The sequence below is a fragment of the Blastomyces gilchristii genome, assembly GCF_000003855.2.
Source record: "Blastomyces gilchristii SLH14081 genomic scaffold supercont1.47, whole genome shotgun sequence".
In the NCBI taxonomy this organism is placed as follows: Eukaryota; Fungi; Ascomycota; class Eurotiomycetes; order Onygenales; family Ajellomycetaceae; genus Blastomyces; species Blastomyces gilchristii.
The window spans coordinates 73,189-93,160 of NW_003101636.1; the positions used below are offsets into that span (position 1 = coordinate 73,189).

The 19,972-nt window shown below is 43.7% G+C and overlaps 3 protein-coding genes across 4 annotated transcripts; 2 read left to right on the top strand and 1 right to left on the bottom strand.

Moving 5' to 3' along the window:
- The first annotated feature begins 2 nt into the window (after positions 1-2).
- Positions 3-3,101, top strand: BDBG_09466 (differentiation regulator). Its single transcript, XM_002620118.2, has one exon. The coding sequence runs from the start codon at positions 230-232 to the stop codon at positions 2,684-2,686; it is 2,457 nt and encodes an 818-aa protein (XP_002620164.1). The 5' UTR covers positions 3-229; the 3' UTR covers positions 2,687-3,101.
- Positions 3,102-3,865: 764 nt separating this feature from the next.
- Positions 3,866-6,730, top strand: BDBG_09467 (uncharacterized protein). The gene is made up of 3 exons (XM_002620119.2): positions 3,866-4,240; positions 4,554-6,035; positions 6,197-6,730. Exons 1-3 carry the CDS (start codon positions 4,174-4,176, stop codon positions 6,385-6,387), a joined length of 1,740 nt encoding a protein of 579 aa, XP_002620165.1. The 5' UTR covers positions 3,866-4,173; the 3' UTR covers positions 6,388-6,730.
- Positions 6,731-7,567: 837 nt separating this feature from the next.
- BDBG_09469 lies at positions 7,568-16,492 on the bottom strand. 2 transcript variants are annotated; one of them, XM_031724020.1, is made up of 8 exons: positions 16,121-16,492; positions 15,803-16,015; positions 15,631-15,674; positions 13,713-15,548; positions 13,312-13,609; positions 12,134-13,212; positions 8,300-12,051; positions 7,955-8,244 (listed from the first exon to the last, which is right to left on the bottom strand). In XM_031724020.1, the coding sequence occupies exon 7, from the start codon at positions 10,948-10,950 to the stop codon at positions 10,186-10,188; it is 765 nt and encodes a 254-aa protein (XP_031581439.1). In that variant the 5' UTR covers positions 10,951-12,051; positions 12,134-13,212; positions 13,312-13,609; positions 13,713-15,548; positions 15,631-15,674; positions 15,803-16,015; positions 16,121-16,492; the 3' UTR covers positions 7,955-8,244; positions 8,300-10,185. The 2 variants fall into 2 exon arrangements, with proteins under 2 accessions (XP_031581440.1, XP_031581439.1); XM_031724021.1 differs by lacking the exons at positions 13,713-15,548; positions 15,631-15,674; positions 15,803-16,015; positions 16,121-16,492 and having other exon boundaries at positions 7,568-8,244; positions 8,300-8,451; positions 8,580-12,051; positions 12,134-13,335.
- Positions 16,493-19,972: the final 3,480 nt, after the last annotated feature.

A 19,972-nucleotide genomic window follows, 5' to 3' on the forward strand; every position in this document is an offset into this window, starting at 1 on the left:
CTACCTAGCTTTTTTCCCACACAAATCTTCTTCGTTCCCCCGTCGAATTCATAAGCGCTGCATTTACTACATACCCTCTTTTAATTACAATCTCCTGCAACTGAACCCAGCAGTGTCATATAACTGGAACCGCTGATATTTTCTCTCTGTGATCCTATCAAACACGATCAATATAATACCGTCCTGGATCGTACTCGACCATAATTCCGTCTTATCACCAAATTCTACAATGCAGCAGCCAGGTTCTAAACTTCCTACTATGAATGCTGACGCCACTGGCTTCTCTCACGGAGCTTACACCTCAAACAACATGGGATTTGGCGATCGCAACTCTCGTAGAGCCAATATCCCTTCCATCAATACCGGTATGAATGGACAAAACCCTGCGGAGGTGACTGCCCCAGGAACGGCCGCCTTTGATATGAACTTCACCCCGCTCCTCCCATCTCAGCTTCTTCTTGGAAGCCCATTCCAGCCTGGCACGCCGTCTGCCTTCACTTCTCCCCAGTTCACTGGATTCCAAGGTTTCCCCCAGGCCAATGGGTCAGGACACAACCAGAACCAGAACCAGATGGGCAGCCCTACTCAGGCTCACCAGAACGCTCTCTCACCGCAGCTGTACCAAAGCCTGATGTCACCAGATGGATTCAATGCCTCTCAGCTCATGGCTGGCCCTCAGTCTCCAGTTGGTTCTTTCCCTGGATTTGCCAATGCAGCTTTTGGTGCCGCGAATGTCTCTCTCCAGGGACCAGGGATTATCTCGGGAACAAGCCGGACCGTTTATCTGGGAAACCTTCCTCCCGAAACATCGGCAGAGGAGATCCTAGGCCATGTTCGTAGTGGCCAGATCGAGTCAGTTCGGTTGCTTCCGGATAAGAACTGTGCTTTTATCTCGTTCTTGGAAAGCAGTTCAGCCACTCACTTTCACTCCGATGCGATTTTGAAGAAACTTGCTATTAAGGGAAATGATATCAAAATCGGCTGGGGTAAGCCATCACAGGTACCAACATCCGTGGCATTGGCGGTCCAGCAATCCGGAGCCTCGAGAAACGTTTACCTAGGGAATCTCGCGGAGGATGTTACTGAGGAGGAGTTGCGGGAAGATCTGGGTAAATTTGGGCCAATCGATACGATCAAGATTGTCAAAGAGAAGTCGATTGGATTTGTGCATTTCTTGTCCATCAGCAATGCGATTAAGGCTGTTACCCAGCTACCCCAAGAGACGAAGTGGCAAGCGCCAAAACGTGTCTACTATGGGAAGGACCGCTGCGCCTATGTTTCCAAGACCCAGCAGCAGAATGCTGCCCAGTATCTCGGCATCGCTCCAGGATATGCTCACATTCTCAACTCAGCTGATCGTGATCTGATCTCAAATGCATTGGCCCAGCAATCTGTTGCAGCGGCCGCTGTTGCCACCTCCGCTGGTGGTGTAAACAATCTGGGAAACCGAACCGTTTACTTGGGAAATATCCACCCTGAAACGACGATTGAGGAGATTTGCAATGTCGTACGAGGCGGCCTGTTGCACCACATCCGCTACATTCCTGACAAACACATTTGTTTCGTCACGTTTATTGACCCGACATCTGCCGCCTCCTTCTATGCTCTTAGCAACTTACAGGGTTTGATGATCCATAACAGGAGACTTAAGATTGGTTGGGGCAAACATTCCGGCGCTCTTCCACCTGCCATCGCGTTGGCAGTTAGTGGCGGGGCATCGCGCAATGTGTATATCGGCAACCTGGATGAAACCTGGACCGAAGAACGCCTTCGCCAAGATTTCTCTTCGTATGGTGAAATCGAATTGGTCAATGCCTTGCGTGAGAAGAGTTGTGCTTTCGTCAACTTTACCAACATTGCCAATGCCATCAAGGCGATTGAGGCAATGCGCAGCCGGGAGGAATACAAGCGTTTCAAAATCAATTTTGGAAAGGATCGTTGCGGGAACCCTCCCCGCCAGATCAACAGTAATGGCCAGAACAGAGGTGATGGCCATCAGTCCTCCCCTACTTTGAACGGGAACTTACAACAAAACGGATCACAATCAAGCCCAACGAGGCCAGCGCTATCCCCTGCACCAGGATCCACAAGGTCACATTCCCAAAATGGACATGGCCGGCAAATCCCACTTGCCCCAACCCCGTCTGCCATCTTGAATGCTGGAAGCAACAATCCCCTGACACTATATCTGAACCAACTTTCTCAGCAACAGGCGCAGGAGCAAGAGAACCGTATGAATGACCCCATTGCTTTGGCAACCCTTCAGCAGCAACAACAGCAAGCACTCGCCCATCAACAAGCCACCCTCTATAACGGCGCAGGATCAAATGACCTGTCAAATGGAAACTCAATGCATCAGTCCAAAGGATCCACTCACGGATTTCTGAATGTTTCAGCTGGTACACCAACGTCGACACACCACGCCACTAGCGGTAATTCCCTGAATGTCCCGCGATCACAACATTCTCGCGCTGTCAGCCTCCCATCTTTCTCGCAAGAGGCTTTCGGTCAGGGTTCAAGCCAACCGCACCAAACCCGCGGTGGAATAGCTCATCACCAAGCTCAGGGAAGCTTCTCAGGCTTTGGCGGCGGTCTCGGTGGGCTGAACCACAACGGATTTGGGTTGTCTATCCCTAACGAAGGGTCTCTCCCTGGCTGGGTTGAAGAAGAGCTTGGGGCGAAATGAGCCATTCCGCAACTCGTCCTGAACTTTTAATCGTTTCGATTTCATGCCCTTGTTTTCACCTTTTTTGGCTTCATTTCAGGTTTTTATTTTTGTATCTCATTTACTTATTTGACTACCCTACTTTTTCTTTTCACCTTCCTATTCTTGTATTGGTTTATAATTATGTTGTTTAAATTTTGACTTAATTTTCGCGAACCTTACCTAGCCTTCATTCCCCCATGATGCGCCCAAAGGCCGGCGTGTCTTGTTCATTTTTAATTTAATTTTTTCTTGCGGCTTATTTGACACGCGGCCCTCCCGGTTGCTAATCGATTCACCAGCACTTTAATCCGAGGAAGCGAAAAAGCTGAAGACGAGGGTTTGAGCACAAGGTACACCCATCCTAGACCATATGGTTGCCTTATTACTATCTTTTTTTTTTTTTTTTTTTTTTTTTTTTTTTTGATTTCATTGAAACCTTCATTTTGCATGCCTCTCTTTCTAGCTTTGTTTATCTGCCCTTGTTTTCTTTCCCTTTTCTCGTTATGCTAGTTCTAAACCTATCTCATCTTATCTATGTTGCTCTGTTTTGCTTTTTGTTTTTTTTATCTACCATTATTCTATTTTACGATGCCGTATTCGAGAATTTATTTAATACCTCCGTCTCCCCCCACTTTTTTCTGCTTTGGACTATGCTGCATCTGCATTGCTATCATCGTCGTCATCGTCATCATCATTATCACAACCACCACGTATATGAACTGGTTTTTGGTTGTAGTTATTTTATTTTCTCCCTTTTGGTTCCGTTTGCCCCCTACGTGCAGGTTAGTTAATACATGGAAGATGAGAGGAATTTATAGAAGAGATAAAGATTTCAAATCAGCAGAAAAAGGCTGTAACGGTTGACAAAGCGCAATTGTTTCGTTGGTCATATGCTGCTTAAAAGAGTGCTCGTTGAAATTGGAATGGATTGCTTGACAGGGGGCATAACCTGTGATACCCTCTAGTCTTCCCCTTACTATTAAAATATTCTTATATACAGTTACCGATAGGAAGAAATACAAAACAGGGTTAATTATGATTCAATAAAAAGGTCTCGCTATGACCTGAAGTTTAAGGTTTTATATCATGTGATGCACCGGAACGACTAGCCCTTCCAAGCTTTAGGCTTTATCTCTCATTCTTGCCGCAGAACAATAACGTCAACATCAAAAATAGAACTCAACGGAAGCTATGTTTCCACACGGCTAAACTTCAACCCTTTTATTATCAGGAACCCGCATTAACTTGACGAGGACTTTGTTACTTTTGTGGTTTGACCTATTCGATCCTTCGTGACAAACGCTGTCTGTGTCTGCCCTTTTAACGCTGCGCAGGTAAAGTCGTATCATATACACAGCGTAAGGATATTGGGGGAGCGAGGCAAGCTACTTTGTGACGGAGATCAAGGGGGAGGGCGCAATATTTTCCGTCCTTTTTATATAGGAAAGAAACGTAAAGTGATAAACATGTCGTTGCCGCCGGAACATATTCGAATCAAGCGGAGGAGAGAGGAGGAGCCGGTTGAAACTTTGTGTGGGTGCTTTTCCTTTTTATATAACCCTCTTGTTTTGAATGCAATTTTGAACGTGGCTTGCCAGGCGTATATTGCTGCTCTGGATGAATGGCTAGATATCCATTTCTAGCTTTTCAGGCCGCATGTATTCGAAATTCTGGTGTTCTTGTTTTACCATTTATGAAGCACTCAAGTTTCAAATCGGTATCTTGAAAGGCAGGCTTCTGCTGTTGGGTTCTAATGTTTTTACTCCGCGTTTACCGGCCTTTTTTCGTTTTTCTTTTCTTTTATTTTTTGCCCAGGACTCTCCCCTTCTGACTCACTGATCGATAGATATTCAATCTCAGATACATCAGCCCAAAAGGCGGTACACGGACTTCTGCTTTCAGCGTGTCGTGCGAACGCCTGATGGCGGTGTTAGAGCCAAGGCCGGTGTCGACGCATCACCCACACTTTCCCCTGGGGAGTCTATCACGGGCCCCAGGTCAGTGAGTACGTCTAATATCAGACTTGGGGTACCGCTTGTGCGAGCGACGGTTCCTAGATCAGAGTTCCAAAACAAGCCAATTATGTCAAAGAAGGAAGGCTTATTAGGGAAAGGCCTTACCCCTCCGTCCGCATCGTCATCATCGGCCTTGCGAACCTCGCATGCTGCTAAATGCTCTGTTACTCCAGTGAAAAATCGCTCCGGGTCTTCTTCGGTTATAAGCTCCCCTTCCTCTGCTCTACGTCGGTTTCATATAATCGTTCCTAGTGGCGATTTTACAAGTCCCTCCCGAAAGCTTCTACATAAGGTCTCGGGAGGCATCCAAAAGAATAGAGGGAATCGGGTAATGAGCCGGGCAGTGGTCATCGAAAAGCGACCTCATCAAGTAGATGATGTGAGGGCGTCGATTGTACTTGATGACCTAGCAGCCAAGATAGGGGAAGTTAAAGTCAGTGGTGATGCTCCGGGAGCGTCACCTACAGCCCCGAAGGGCATTACCAAGTCAGCTGTTACGGCCGAGATATCAACCACTCCTGCTACTCCAAGAAAGCGTCATGTTGTCAACGATGCCGAGAAGCGATGGAGGGCAGAATCTAAAGCATCCCGATATTTCGATCGAGCGCAGCAAGCTCGAGAAAAGGAGCAAAGAATGAAAAGTGCTCAGTCCATGCACGAAGATCCAAGCTTATGGGACCATGATTCTGATCAGCTTGCTACGGAGCTGGCAGAATTTGCCCATGAAATAACTGCTGACTCCGAAATGTCTGGATTTTCTCCTAAGGCTCCTCCACGAACTCCTCCACGAAGGCCAGGTCGGTTCGTTGGAATCTCCCCGAACAAACACGTTCTTACACATCGACCGCGGCTTCCGAAAGTGAGCGATGATTCGTTAGGGACATCACGTACAGGTTTTGACGGAGCAGGTGATTCTGGTGATGTGAAGCACCTCATAGATGCTGCCCTATCTACGGATGCTTCAATGGTTGAGCTACCACGTCAGCACGATGAGGTAGACGTTAGGGACAGCAACTTCATCCCACCAAAGAAACAGATTGCGACGTTTGAAACAGCTAGCGACCTTGATAGTGAGGATGACAATGACGAGAGCTATGTTTACGATGAATTTATTAGGCGCCCCGTTGCGGAAGTCGCTGCTGATCCAAACACTGCCCATCTTCTTAACGGCGAGTGGGCTAGTGAACATGGAATTGCGCCGAAAGATATTGGTGTGGTAGTGATTACGGAAGAAGATATTCACTTCTGGGAAGCCTTTGCAGAATCCGACGAGGAAGGGAAAGGGTGGGATTCGGAAGATGAAGATTCTAATGGTACTTTACTTTTTTACGCTCTCTAATTGAAATATTCCTCCTTGTCCTTACCTACCTTGCTGTTTTCATTTGCCTTTTCATTCAACTATCTTCCTCCTTGCCACTCGTACGGTACCCAGGCGTTAGTTTCTGGTGGTTGCTGACATTTATTCCTGTTATAGCTGAAGATAACCCAGCAAATGAATACCCCGATGATGACCTAGACTTCGATGACGAATTTGATGACACCAATGCGGCTTACAGAAATTATCGCCACAATGCGTCTGACGATGAAGAGTTTGATCCAGACTATGAGAATTATGAGTATGGATGTGGTGTTTCCCATGGCGGCGACTCCGATGATGATTACTAGACGGATTACGTAGTTGGTTGGAAATCCTTCTCGCGCCAACTTAGCACGTATAGGGCTAGCTTTACATAACTTCAAAACATCGCCACAACGTGAAATGAAATTGGAGACGTCTTTCTAACGTTTACATGTCGCTAAACTGGCTTATTAGGATTTGGGATGCTAGTTGTCCTGGCTTAGTGTTATACCCTCCGAGGGAGAAGGGGACGAGGGGGCCACAACGGTTACATGATTTTTATTTTTTTTATTTTTTTTATTTTTTATTTTTATTTTTATTTTTAATCGTGCATGGATTGTATGTATATGTAAGATAACAGGGGGATCGAGAAGCCAACTGAGGTATGGAGATAGGTCTGACTTATTTTTTCTACTCAGTGTGTTGAAGAGCCACTGCAGGAATAGAATAACATGTGTGTGGACTTTTCTTGAATAGCAGGTTAAAACAATATTAGCAGATGGGGGCCTGCTTTTGTGGTCTAAGCTTTCTCTTACCTCTTACTCCTACTGGGATAGATACACCCTACAATGTCTCACCGTAAGTTTGCCTTTGGCGCAATGCTGGAAGTTTCCAAAAAAAAAAAAAAGAAAAAGAAAAAGAAAAAGAAAAAGAAAAAGAAAAAGAAAAAGAAAAAGAAAAAGAAAAAGAAAAGAAAAGAAAAGAAAAGAAAAGAAAAGAAAGAAATTCGAAAGAAATTCCATGTGTGTGCACGGGTCTGGGATCTTTTGCAAGTTAATTTGTATCTAGGTCTGTTATGACGTCCATATACATGTATTCCGTGCAAATACTCTATACATATATCTAAATATATTTATATCAAATACAACAGAGACGGCAGAGGATTCTCCCCCTCTCCCCTCGCTATCCTTCTGTCATATCTGTAATTTCTATTTTTATTCCGGAAGCAGAGTATAATAAAGTATAATAGTAGCTGAAGGGAGCTGAACGTGCTTCTCAGCCGTTTTCGGGGAATTCAAAGTTGGTTTGGCAACCTATGGTATCCTGTAGCCTTTATCAAGGGACGATAAAACTTGCCCATTCCCCCCACCAAATACGTGGACGCGTGGTTAATGACGATTGTTTCAGTTGAGGGTATTTTGGGCACGATAATATAGAGCGCTTTGTGATATATATTCGGGGCTATGCAGAGAGGGTAGGCGATTGGCTGTATTAGGACGTGACGAGTGAACCATCTGGATTTTCTGCTAGATTTTTAATATATACAGACTTATAGATGACCTTTGGTAAGAAGGTTTACATATTTATATATAGTTTTGAGGTTACAAGAGCCCCTCTCGTAGAGGTTGAATGAATGACAGACAATGTTGTAGTAGTAATTGGTAGTGGAAAATTGCCTGTACGTACCTGCTTGGAATCTTCACCTATGTAGTACCATGTTAAGATTATGCGGCGAGTCAGTTGGTGATTAATGGCCAAATCATCTTCATCCGCAATATCGTCTATATTTTGGAGTCTTGGAGGATTTCCCCTGACCGATGATGTACACACAAAAATCATGTAATTAGAGTAAAAGACTGCTTGAGATCTGCATACACCTCAGTGGAGGTAGCCAGATGAGTGGTTGGAAATACATTCTGCCCTCAGACTAAGATGCTGTGGGGGGGAGTCTCCTGCATAGTCTCTGACTGAAATAGGAGAATAAAAGGAATAATAATAATAATAATAGTAATAATCGTCCATATATTTATGCCGAGCCCTTTCGTCATCTTTCTCCAGGGCCACCAAGCATGTAGATCCTTCTTGACTCTATCACGCATATCCCATTTGAGGCCTTACAAACCCCCAGCCAGGGATAAGAAATCAGATCCAGGAGGTTTGACCACAAGGCGTGAATCATTTGACTAGGGTCACTGTCAGTAGCCTTGCCAATGCAGTTTGGATGTACATGTACATTACTTTCCAAGTATTGCCACTCAGCTGCGAATGAGCATATTCTATTTCCCCCATACAACAGATTTGCTGCTATATATAGGCAACGATCTGGCCTAGGAGGGCGGTGGTTAATGCACGTCACCGGCAAGGGAGTAGGTAGTGGTGAGCTAGAGCGTCTTAGATTTGAGAAACCAAAACAATGTGTTGTTCATCGTGCTAGTATATATAAGAAGGAAAATTAATTTAGTCATGGATGGGAAAATGGTAGTGAGGTGATGCATGGGATATGGTATTAAGATCTTACTAAATCAGCATTGTTCGTCGCAATCAAGTTGTTGTGCACTGGACATATTCAGCACATCATCATCTCTGCACCCCCATAATATTGATTTTTCATATTTTTCAAAGACTCTAACTCTTTCTTGTTTATTCTAATTCTAATTCTAATTATGAGCTCTCTAATCTATCCTTCTACACTAAGATAAAAGAGGGTTGAGTGGGGGATTGACAGAGTGTGTGTAATATGGGTGAGGTGTATTTTAGAGGGAGTGCTCAGAATTGTGGGTCTTCAACCAACAAAAAGATTCGAGATGAAGATTAGTTAACTTACATCATTATGAAGAAAAAATAACGCCTCATAGCCTCTAGGAAGCAAACAATAGCACACGCCTGAGGAAAACTGAGGGGATATTCCGTTGGCTTCCACACAACGGGGTCTAAAGCGACCGGCCCCGATCACGTCAGCGCTCCTACTGTAGAATGGCGTGTGGAATGGACAGGCGGAAGCTGGGGGTTAATCTTCTCTCTTCACACGGAGCCGCGAGCGTCCGAAGCGAGGGAAATCTGGCCTCCTGTGAGACAGGCGGTGCGGAGTGGAGGGAGAGCAAAAGTGGGCGTTAGGTGGGGTCCGTCAGCCGCTCGAGATAGCTGGAAAACGAGGGCTAAACTAGAAGTGGGTCAGGTATGGGATCTCAAAATGCCGTGTTGAGTTTAGCGGGGGCTAAGTGAGGACTCAGTGAGGAGTCGGCAGAATCCCTTGAGCGCGCGAAGCAAGAAGGCCGGGGACATTTTGTGGAATCTGTCCGTGGGCCGATGGAGGGAATTATTCGGCACTTAGAAGAAAGAGGAGGGCGTAGGAGTGAAGGGATGTAGTTATATGCCGATGGGACAGGACTCGGAAGCAAAAAAATAATATATAAATATGGGTGGTGCTAAAATGCAATGCTAGATGCTGGAGCAGATATCTTTATACATATAAAACGGAAAACCCAATGGAACGAGTAAATAATAGAGGCGTAGAAAATCATAATATAAGACAACAAGAGTGAAATGAAGGGGGCTAAAAAGAGTATAGAAATAAAAACAAGAGCGCCGAGCCATCTCAGGGAACCAAAACAAACAAAACAAAGACTAAAACAAAAAAGTGCGCGAGAACATGACAGACACCCCCATTCCCCAGGCCGCCGATGATTTATAAGTAGATAGCCTGAAGTTGCCCCTGTCTAAATTCGCTCGCTGCACATGGGACGATTCACCCCGGTTACATCCTGCCGCCAGGCCCAAGCAATTCCTTTTTTAACTCCGGTAAGTAGAGAAAATCAAACCAAAAGAAATCTTTGTGTAAATGCGAGAGAATCGTAATGCTGGATATGGCGATGTTGGCGGTTCAGGCACAGAACAGAATGGTAGGTGGAGAAGCCGAAGATGTTCCGAGCCGCCGAATTCTACTTGTCCGGCCCGGCGATGGAATATGCGACGGTGGGATCGAAAGGCTCCAGGAAACAAAAGAGTCGTAGAATAATAATGGAACTGGCTCGTTATAACTGGAAACAGAATGTCCAGGGTATATAATTGCCACGATAAGCAAAGGGATGGATCATAATCGTTTAAAAAAGGTATGTTTAACAACTTCACTGAGAACCATGCCATTCCCTCATCCACGGAAACCTGACTCCCGTCCACTTGATAACCCCGTATTGCGGTAAATCCTCATTGAAATCACTCCTGGAATTCCCGTCACTACCACTGCTCACGTTTTCACTGCCATTCTCGCCGCTCCCGCCGCCGTTGCCGCCGCTGCGTCTGCGACGCTGTTCTCGGAGCGTCGGACAGTTCTTCTCTTTTATGAATCTGTAGTATTTACACTGAATGCCCTGGAACCCTTTCCGCTGGCGATTGGGAAACTGGGCGTTAAAGCTCTCACGGACCTCCTTCCACTCCTGGCGTAGATCAACGCGATGGTACCAGATGAAATACATTTCTTCTTCATCGTATTTGGGCCGTGGCGCACGGCGTCTTTCGACAATCGCAGACGAGCTACTTGAAACGGATGGGAAGCGTTCTCTCGGGTAGAGGCCTGGAGAAGAGTGTGCGGAAGAGGAGCGTGGGGTCTGGTGGAGATCTGAATATCCTGTATGGCCTTCTATGGATTGATGGTTACTGGTGTGATTCTGAGCTGGGTGGTAATGTGATTGACGATAGGGAAGGTCTGAGTAGTTTTGATGATGGTGTTGGTGTTGATGTTGCTGATAGTGGCGGGGAGAAGTTGGAGGGATGGAAGTGGAGTCAGAGGTATGCCGGGGTGGATTTAGCAGAGCACCAATGGATATTCGAGAGGTTTGTGAATCATTTGCTGGTTGAGGAGGGTATAGGGCTCGTCGTTGGCTGTATTCCATATTGTCTCTCTCCTCGCCCCCTGAAGGAAACTGTCTATAGCAGGTTCGTTGGTCGCTGCGTGCAAGAAAAGAGGAGTCAAGTTCCTCACTTGCTTTGACGTCCGCAAGAGATGGAGCACTTAAGTGCGGTTATATCCTTATAAATTTAAAGAGGAGGATAAATGTAGTCGGAGGTTGCTTTGCTTTGGTACGGCTACTTTCATTGCACTGACGTGATGCCTGTTGAAAAGGAGAGAAAAGTATCGTCCACGAGATCAGCCCAGAATCGAAGGGGAATGCGGGAAGCTTTGCTCCCGGCAAAGGCGTAATCCTTGGGGTTGACCAGGCTGATAAGTTGGAATTGGAGCAAACCCGAGGGATGAGGGATGAATAGGTAGTGAGCCCAGTGGGAAGTTCCAGTATATACTGTACGAAGTCGATATCGAGCTCCCTCGAGAAGCCAGACAAGACGAAGAACAGGGTGGAATAAAGTGAACAAATTTTAGAGTTTATTCGAGAAGCTGGAGTGTATTTCTTTTTATATGGAACAGGCCATGTCCTGGGACTTTGCTATTGTCGTATTCTTGCTGGATATCCTTGTGGAGAAGTCAGGATAGTTGGGCTAGGACGAGATGGGGGGGCCGATCTATACTATCGTCTCAGGATAAAAAAACAAAAAAGAAGCGTCGGTACTAGCCAGCGAAGCGGGATTCGATTATATTTATAGTCTCTGCTGAAATTTAATGTAGAGGCGGCCTTAAGCAGGTTAAAATAATTAAAAAGGAAATAGAGGATAAGAGAGTGAGACGCCTCGTTTTCGTCCACAGTGGAGGAGTCGGAGGGAGGGCGCGGCACTGTTTTATTATATGAATAAATTATCATCATTCGTCCCGCCTGCGCTTCTTTCAGTGCTTAATACCCGTAATAATATGCATGGAGCCCAGCCCAGGCGGCTTTTTCTGCTCTTCATAAACCCTAAACAGCAATAGAGAAAGCCATCGGTACTTGTTAACTGGGCTGTTGGACTGGGTAAATCAAGAGCTAGCAGCCAGCGTAAGAATAATGTAGGGAAACAAAGTCCCAATGCGACGGTAATCATCACCTTACTTGATACATCTGCCGCTGTAATATTCGCATATTATTTATTTAGTTAACGAGCGGATAATCATGCAGGTATTTTATATACGTAAGGAAAAAACCACACCTTCTGCTTCCTTTTTTTTAATCTCCACCCCACAGAGCAGTGCCACTCCCCCCTTTCCCGCCACACCCCTCCTCTGCTCTCCCCGTCATGGATTCATGGCCCACTCCAAACCTGCAGGTTTCTGCAACGATTGCAAGCTGACAGGAGGGCGGCCGCAAACCGCTAGCGGAAAGAAGAGCAGCTTCAGGCCGCTGTTGATAACTACGCCTTCTGAGCTGCTGCTGCTAATTTTGAAAAGCCAAGCCATTCAGTTGCCACCGTCCCAGAAATGACTCGAACGTTGTTTCTGCAGAACCCCACGTCACAGAAGGTATTATTGGTGTCGTCCCGGGGGGGGGGGGGGGGGGGGAAGGAGAGAATCGGACGAAAGCGACGAACAGCGGCTTTGGCTGGAACCTGAAGTTTCCGCAAGTCTCAGCAAGAGGGCCAAAGAGATCGATCCCACAAACCAATCAGGCGCGGCAAAGCGTCCAGCGAAGTTGGCGATTTGGGGGGGATTTTGGTTGGCTAATGCAAAAAGGGCCTTGTATGAGGCTCCGAACTGCTGAAAAACGAGGATCAAACGCGCCGCGGCGTATTGAAAAAATAGACAAGGGTTTGAAAACACTGGTTTTTGTGCAAGTAAGATAAAGGATGGGTTCGATTTTTTAAATTACATACAGACTACAGCCTCCAGCCTACAGGCGCGGTCTTCGCCTTATTTAGTCTGCCAAGTGGGACATGTTCTGCGCCGGGCTCACATGGATTAGAATGGAATGCAAATGATGCAACCCTGCAGAGTCCGGCAAGGGCGAGTGAGCCATTTGAAGACGGCGGAAATATGGGGTTGAAGGCCTCCAGTTAGACGCCAAAATCCTTCCCTGTCGACTATTTTCGGGTCGTAAAATAACGACGTGCAGGAAGTTGATGCTGTATTTTATTTATTTTTATGCTTGTTTGGGTTTGGGTGCGCTGCAGTGGTAACTCGTGGCGCGGTCATCTATTTTAAAACATAATTTGCACTCCTCTGGACACATTATTATTGTGTTCAGCATCCAGTTCACGACGAGACGAGACGAATATAATAGTATAGTATGGCGCTGACAATTCCGTGCCCCGAACACGAGATATAAGTTATTATTATCGTTGCTTTGGTGACTTTTGCACTCCCCCCTCGGGTCGAGACACGCTGGACTTACCGCAAAGGTAAAAATGGAATAAAGAAAATTTATAATAAGCCTATCCCGATAACCAGAAACCAGCACACCATGATCTGCAAGAAGGCAGCCAAGGAGAAATCGAACAGCGTGTATTGGTTCTGCTGTGGTCACCGGGCAGTTTGTATGTACAGGAGCACATCTGTACATTACTAGGCGCAAAAGTATATATCCCCTATCTCCCACTTGCTGGTGGCGAAATGCTGCAGCTCCGGATGTGGGTACCTTACTCTAACGTAATCACAGATTTATACGATTCCCGGCGTTGCAAATGCGTGTTCTGTATCTTCAACAGTCAGAAGCAGATCAGGAACCAAGCGCCACGACCAATCTAAATACGATTGGGGTTGGACAGGCATCTAGAGACCTTGCGCTATTCCTACCTAACTGTAACCAAACGTGCCTGACATTCAACTTGGCATCAAATTTCCCTGTCCAAGGGCGGAATTCGACTGTTGGTGATGGATAGGAGAGGTACAGTGCATGTGAGCTAACGGAACATTATTTTACGCACATATATGCTTGCTCAAAGTTCAAGCTTCCTCAACTCCTGGCTGCTAGATGGGATAAATATAGTATATCCTGCAGCATTATACTGATCTTCACTTTAGGTAGAAATAATACGAAGGGCTCATCGGCGGCGTCCGTTCCGATCCTGCTCCCCTTTATTATTTTTCGGGAATTTAAGGGTTCAAGCTTCGACGCATGCCGCAAAAAGCTCGCCCCAAATTTACCGCGTTTCTAAAATAGCCTTGCATGTTGATTTCGTGTGGAGCCCTTTCTGGAAAGGCAGTGTGATGGGTCCATTTTAGTTTATCGCTGGCGGGGCCGCTAACTGACTAAGTCGAGAGTCGGTGTCGGTTCCACATCGACGGCGAGAGAAAGTTAACCCACTTGACCTGTTCAGCTGTTCCCCTTCATGGGAGGAGTTCGCCCTCTGTTGCCAAGTCGCGAAGGGGCAAGGGCAGCGTGCTAATAATCTAGCACCCATGGATGGCGGGATGGAAGCTCCCGGGTATCCGCAGATATTCATCTCATATTCCCTTGTGCCCCCGCTATCCAGAATTGATTTTGCAGTAATCCGTAGGTGGTGCACTCTATCTGCAATTTGCGAAGGGCTGTTTAGGATATTGTACCAATGTGGGCATCAAGCCAGGAAATTCACCACTGGAAAAATGCCACTGAGAACATGTAGATCAGGGAAATATCCTGATGTAGAACGAAAGCGGAATCACGGAGGGCGAAAGAGAACATCGTTAAGGGAATGACATTTGCCGGATTTATTTTATTTTCCGCCATAAAATGTGATGGAACACCAGGCCATGACGGTTTTGTTTCGACCAGTGAAATGGAACGGAAACTAAGTCGATGTCGTTTAGAGATCGTTGTCGCATGTAAAATGGAATGTGGCGGTGGTAGGCATGTTTGCATGGTTAGAATTTGCAGGACTAAAGGCGTGAGCCTTATCCGTTGTGTGCTCGCCGTAGTCTCATAGGATGGCGATGTACGCCTATAAAAGGCAAAACGAACAAAGCTTTTTGCTGCGGAAATCTATCCGAGAGGATGAGCAAAGAGCAAGGCCACATGCAGTACAAATGTCGAGAAGCGTTCTGGAAACGATAAAAGCAGGAGACAGGTCCGGAGCGCAGTGCTTCAGCATGTCCTGTACCAGCAAGGCACATGACGCTCTCGCAGACGTCGCATGAAGGCCCTACGACGATGCATACATAAATGGATCCTACCTGTAGCCTGGCATCAGAATAGAGACGGGATGAAGATTTCCAATTTTCACTCTCTCGGGATCCTTTGTCCTGAACATGTCGACGCCGCTTTTTTGTGGCGTTCTGCTATTTATCGCTTCATCCCGTCCAACACAGTCTAGGGCTTCATCTGTGTCCATGCCAAGAGGCAGGACAAGCAGTCCTAAGATTAACAATGTTTTTGGCGAAGGAACCGTGACTCTGAGAAATTTGACGAGGTGATGGAAGATCCAGCGTGTGCAATCAGAGACAGTGTTACACTAGACCCTGGCCGCACCAAGGGTTTAATAGTGAGGGGCCAGGAGGAGGAGCCAAATTCAAAACGAAAACATCTCTAGGGTTTGTTTGGTTTCCTTCAAATTCAAAGAGTTATCATGACCCTGAAGTGTGGGGGTATTCTTATTCTTACCTACCCGGACTGTATTGAATCCCATGATATTGATTGTCCAACCGAAAGTACTGTAAGCGCCGGCAATTACAGGATCGACAAACTTCAACGCATGGCCAAACTCTCCACGGGAGGGGACCTGGGGTTTCTAACCTTTTGAGCTTTTGGGAAATGTCCGTTGGCAAGAGAATGGATGTCTGTGTTTAACCGTGAGATCTGGGAATCTATACCGCCCTCCGGCCATCACACGTCGCCAGACGGTGTCGAGCTTTGGCTTTTGGTGTGATTGAAAGACAGGTTAGCTAGCAAGGAGTTTGCGGCCTACGTTGTTTTATCAGTTCTCTCCCTTCGAGCGGCGACGACCTTCTGAAAGAATGTAGGGCTTGGCATGCGTCGTACGATCTGCTCTCATTGTCGCAGAAAAGAGAGCAGCCTCGCCAATGGTTGATCAGTGTCATTTTTATTTGTTTTGCTGTCTTTCGTTTTATTGTGTTGTCGATGCCTTACGACCCGACCCAAGCTTGGGCCCTATAAAATGCTAATGTTCTTAGTAGCGGAAGCCCAGTTTGGTTAACAGAACAAGCAAAGTAACATTGAATTGGCTTCCGGGTAGGGGGTCACATGGAGCGATTTTAACGGGTACCAGTAATGACCATCTGTGTTCATTATTATTCCTGCTGAACCGCCAGACGGGATAGAAATCCGAAAATATATCTGCCTGGGAAAACCATTGGAAGGACGACGGCGGTAGGGATCAGATGCGATGCAAACTTTAGAATAAGCGCGTTCACTTGCAGGAACGGATAGATGATAGGCCAAAGTGGTCAAAACTTCTCAACAATCCAGTCGCTCTAAAGCCAATCCCTCTACTCCGTAAAGCTTCACACCCTTTCAATGGTAGCTTAAAGGCCGTCTGTGGCTCTCGCTTCCATGTTTTCTTTGTTCCCATGAAAAATCCGTGGTGGCCATCATCGACGTGTCAGGTCAGGTGGGGAACCAACGCTGCAGCACAATCAAACTGCCCGCCCTCAATCAACGAGTGAGTGGTTGACGGGAATAAAAACGGTTTTCCGTCACGGGCATTTGACTGGCTTCTGAAAACCCAACGGGGTTGGCGCGGCAAGGCGAGGCTCTGACTGGCCAGAGATCCCTGCCGCCCAGTCGCGCGGCTTTCAGCCTCAACCGCAGCTCTGGGACGCAGCAGCCAGTCAGAGATCTGATCCATGATGCAAGTGCCAGGAAAGTGCGAGGCCGGCCTGCACAAGACTTGAGCCACCCGATGCCCCAGGCCACAATTCGACTCCAAAATTGGGCCAAGCCGGTCGAAGCCACAGGCAGACCTTCCAAGATCCTGGCAGTGGATAAGCCCGGTTGTCAAAACCGTCTGCCGCGCGACTAGGGAGTTTTCCCCTGAAGAATAGGTCGCTGTAATTTACTCCAGCTTTTCGTTACTGTAAAACGTAACGGTGTCTTCGTACCATTCAGGAATTAGTATTATTATTTATTTATTTATTTATTTATTATTTTTCAAATACAAATGACAAAGGGAAAAAAAGAAAGAAAGAACTGTTATCACAGTGACACAAATAAATGCACAAACTTTGAAAAATGATGATTGATTAAAGCCTGTTCAGCAATTTTCTTCAAACAGTGTCAGTCTGTCAGAGATGCACAGAAAGTGAATATTAATCTTTTAACAGTGTAAATCTTCATTATTGTCATCTTTCTCTATATAAATAGTAACCTGTTTGATGTTCTGATATTACTTATATTACTTATTTTATAAAATTAGATATTAACTAAGATTTAATTGTAGTATATTCAAATCTATATTAAAATTTATATTTAAGTGAATTATATATATCTGTAAATTAGCACTAGAGAAGTCTGAGAGAATACTTCTCTTCTTTTTTCTTCTTCAGTGATTAGCTCTATTTATATCTAAATATATTTTTTATTTATTATTTTTTATATACTATTAGTTTTTCACAGTATTCATTTGTATTTCATAATTTTAATTATTTAGAATATTCAAGAAATAGTTGATTAAATAATAATTATTATATTAAATTAAAATATTAATACTTAAGAAATTTTATAAAATATAAACTTATAAAAAATTATTTTTAAAAACTTAGATAATAAGAAATTTAACCTAGTTATAAAGAAAATTTTAAATAAGATTATTTTTAAGTATAATCTGTCAGATCACGTGATATGGCTTACTAATTCTTTCACCATATAACTTTTCACAAGCTAGCAACCTTTCAATCACACAAGCTTTACATCTTTCACAGGTTATGAGATCTGTTTTGCATAAAATCACTGCCAATTCAGAATTCCTTATCAATATAATCATTATTTTAATTACTGCTTCATTCAATATGCTTATCAGAAGTTAAAATCATCTTATTGAATCAGTATTGATGCATTTAAGATTCTGTTGATCAATAATACTACTGCTCACTTAAAAAAGAGGCTTGCAGAAAATGCATTACATTGCAAAAAAAAAAAAAAAAGAAAGAAGAAGAACAATATTAACAAGAATTCAATAAAATAAATATCAAGATAATGAATTCAATATAATCTCATCTACATACATGTTTGCAATCTCATGTTCTTTTTACTGAGTCAGTTGCAGTTAATGATGATAATTCTTCATACTTATACTCTGTCAGTGAACATTCTTCTAAAGCTTTTAAAAGCTTCATTGATAAACACTCTGAAACACTCTCTCAATTCAAAGCTGATTTGAATACAGCTTCTGACATGGTCAGGCCGGCTCTCTGATCTACTCAACAGCTTGATAAAGCTGATTCTCTTGATAAGAATAATAAACACTTAGATATCTATCATTCAGATGAGACAATATCAGACTAGTAGATGAAACATCTCAAGATAACATTTGAGATGAAGAAGAAGAGATGTAGAGTTCTAGAACTTGAATTACAACTGAAAAAACTCTGTTAACAGAGATTCTCATTCTCTATAGATTAATTACAGAATGTTAATAATTATTCTATCATTATCTTAACAGTCTGTACAGTCACATGAGATTCTAATCTCAGTGAAAGGTTGAAATTCAATCTTTATAAACTGAATAGCTGTGTTGACAAGATAATCTCTCAATTTAAGAAAGATATTAAGAATGCTGTGAGATTAAACAGTCTAACTGACACATTCAATTACATCACATGAAGCATCTTCATGAAATTGAAACTGGTTAATGCACAGTGTTGATATATGATAGAGAAACAACAGACTCAGAACTCTCTATAAAGAGATAATGAATGAGTATCATTCTGAAACATCAGAAACTGATGACTCTACACATTCATCTCAAACTTCTTGAATACAGGTGTCAGACTATATTTCTCCAAATATAATGAAAATCAGATCACTTATACTCTCTGAAATACAATTGAATAGAAATACTCTATTTTAAGAACACAGTTACACTGTGAGACAGTTCTGAAATTCAAGTTACTTGATAACACACAGATCATCAATTTACACACATTCTTTGATAAATTTCAGTCTGTTATTATGAAATTGAAGATGTTGAATACTTCTCTCTTAGATGTATGAATATTTGATATCTTCTATTCAGTTCTACTCAATAATTGAAGAGATTATATTCAAAAGAAGATAGAGAAGATACAGAATTTCAAATTCACAGCTGTGATATTGAATGTTGATCTTCTTATGAAGAAGATTCACTCATGACTTAATTCTTCAAAAGATAAAAAGAATCTACAGAATACAGATTCTGCAGCTAACACTACTACAACAGCTACAACAGCTACAATGATCACTACAGCTATTAATTCTAACAATAATACATTGAATTCGGCCTGTAAAGACTGTACTGAATGTGATTGTGACAGTTCACAAGAGAGCTTCTGAAATCATCAGAGATTGGGAAATTCATCTACATGTTCTGAATACAAGAGATCTCACTTTAACATCTGTTAATTAGTCAATTCTAACAGTACTCTGAATAATTGAAGAATTTACAACACTGCAAGAATAAAGAAATTTAAAGAAAAGAAGCAAAAGAATAATAGTGAGAGTGAGATTTAACTATTTATTACAGATGAATCAGAGACCTTTCAGATGACAAATCTTGCAGAGATTATCAATATATCAGTCTATTTCATGAAATCTCACAAGGATTCTCTCACTATATAAGATAGTGACGCCGGATGTCATATAGCAAGTGATAGATCATGATTTTCAGAACTTATAGCAATCAATGATTCAATAGTTTAAGTAATTAACAAGATTATTCTGAAGATTCAGAGTGTCAGCACTGTGTTCATTCTGATGAGTGAAAGATTGATAGAATTCAATTATATATACTACATACTGAGACTATCTGCAAATCTGATCTTCACTGAGCTTATAAAGCATCAGAACTATATTCACTGTAATATATAAGTTATTACTGAAAACTACTTTGAGTTTCTATCATCTATTAACAGTGATATCTTCT

Coding starts and splice junctions, on each gene's coding strand:
- BDBG_09467 (XM_002620119.2), top strand. CDS start 4,174: ATGTCGTTGCCGCCGGAACATATTCGAATCAAGCGGAGGAGAGAGGAG. Junction 4,241..4,553: donor GGAGCCGGTTGAAACTTTGT/GTGGGTGCTTTT, acceptor ACTGATCGATAG/ATATTCAATCTCAGATACAT. Junction 6,036..6,196: donor GGAAGATGAAGATTCTAATG/GTACTTTACTTT, acceptor TTCCTGTTATAG/CTGAAGATAACCCAGCAAAT.
- BDBG_09466 (XM_002620118.2), top strand. CDS start 230: ATGCAGCAGCCAGGTTCTAAACTTCCTACTATGAATGCTGACGCCACT.
- BDBG_09469 (XM_031724021.1), bottom strand. CDS start 10,950: ATGGAATACAGCCAACGACGAGCCCTATACCCTCCTCAACCAGCAAAT.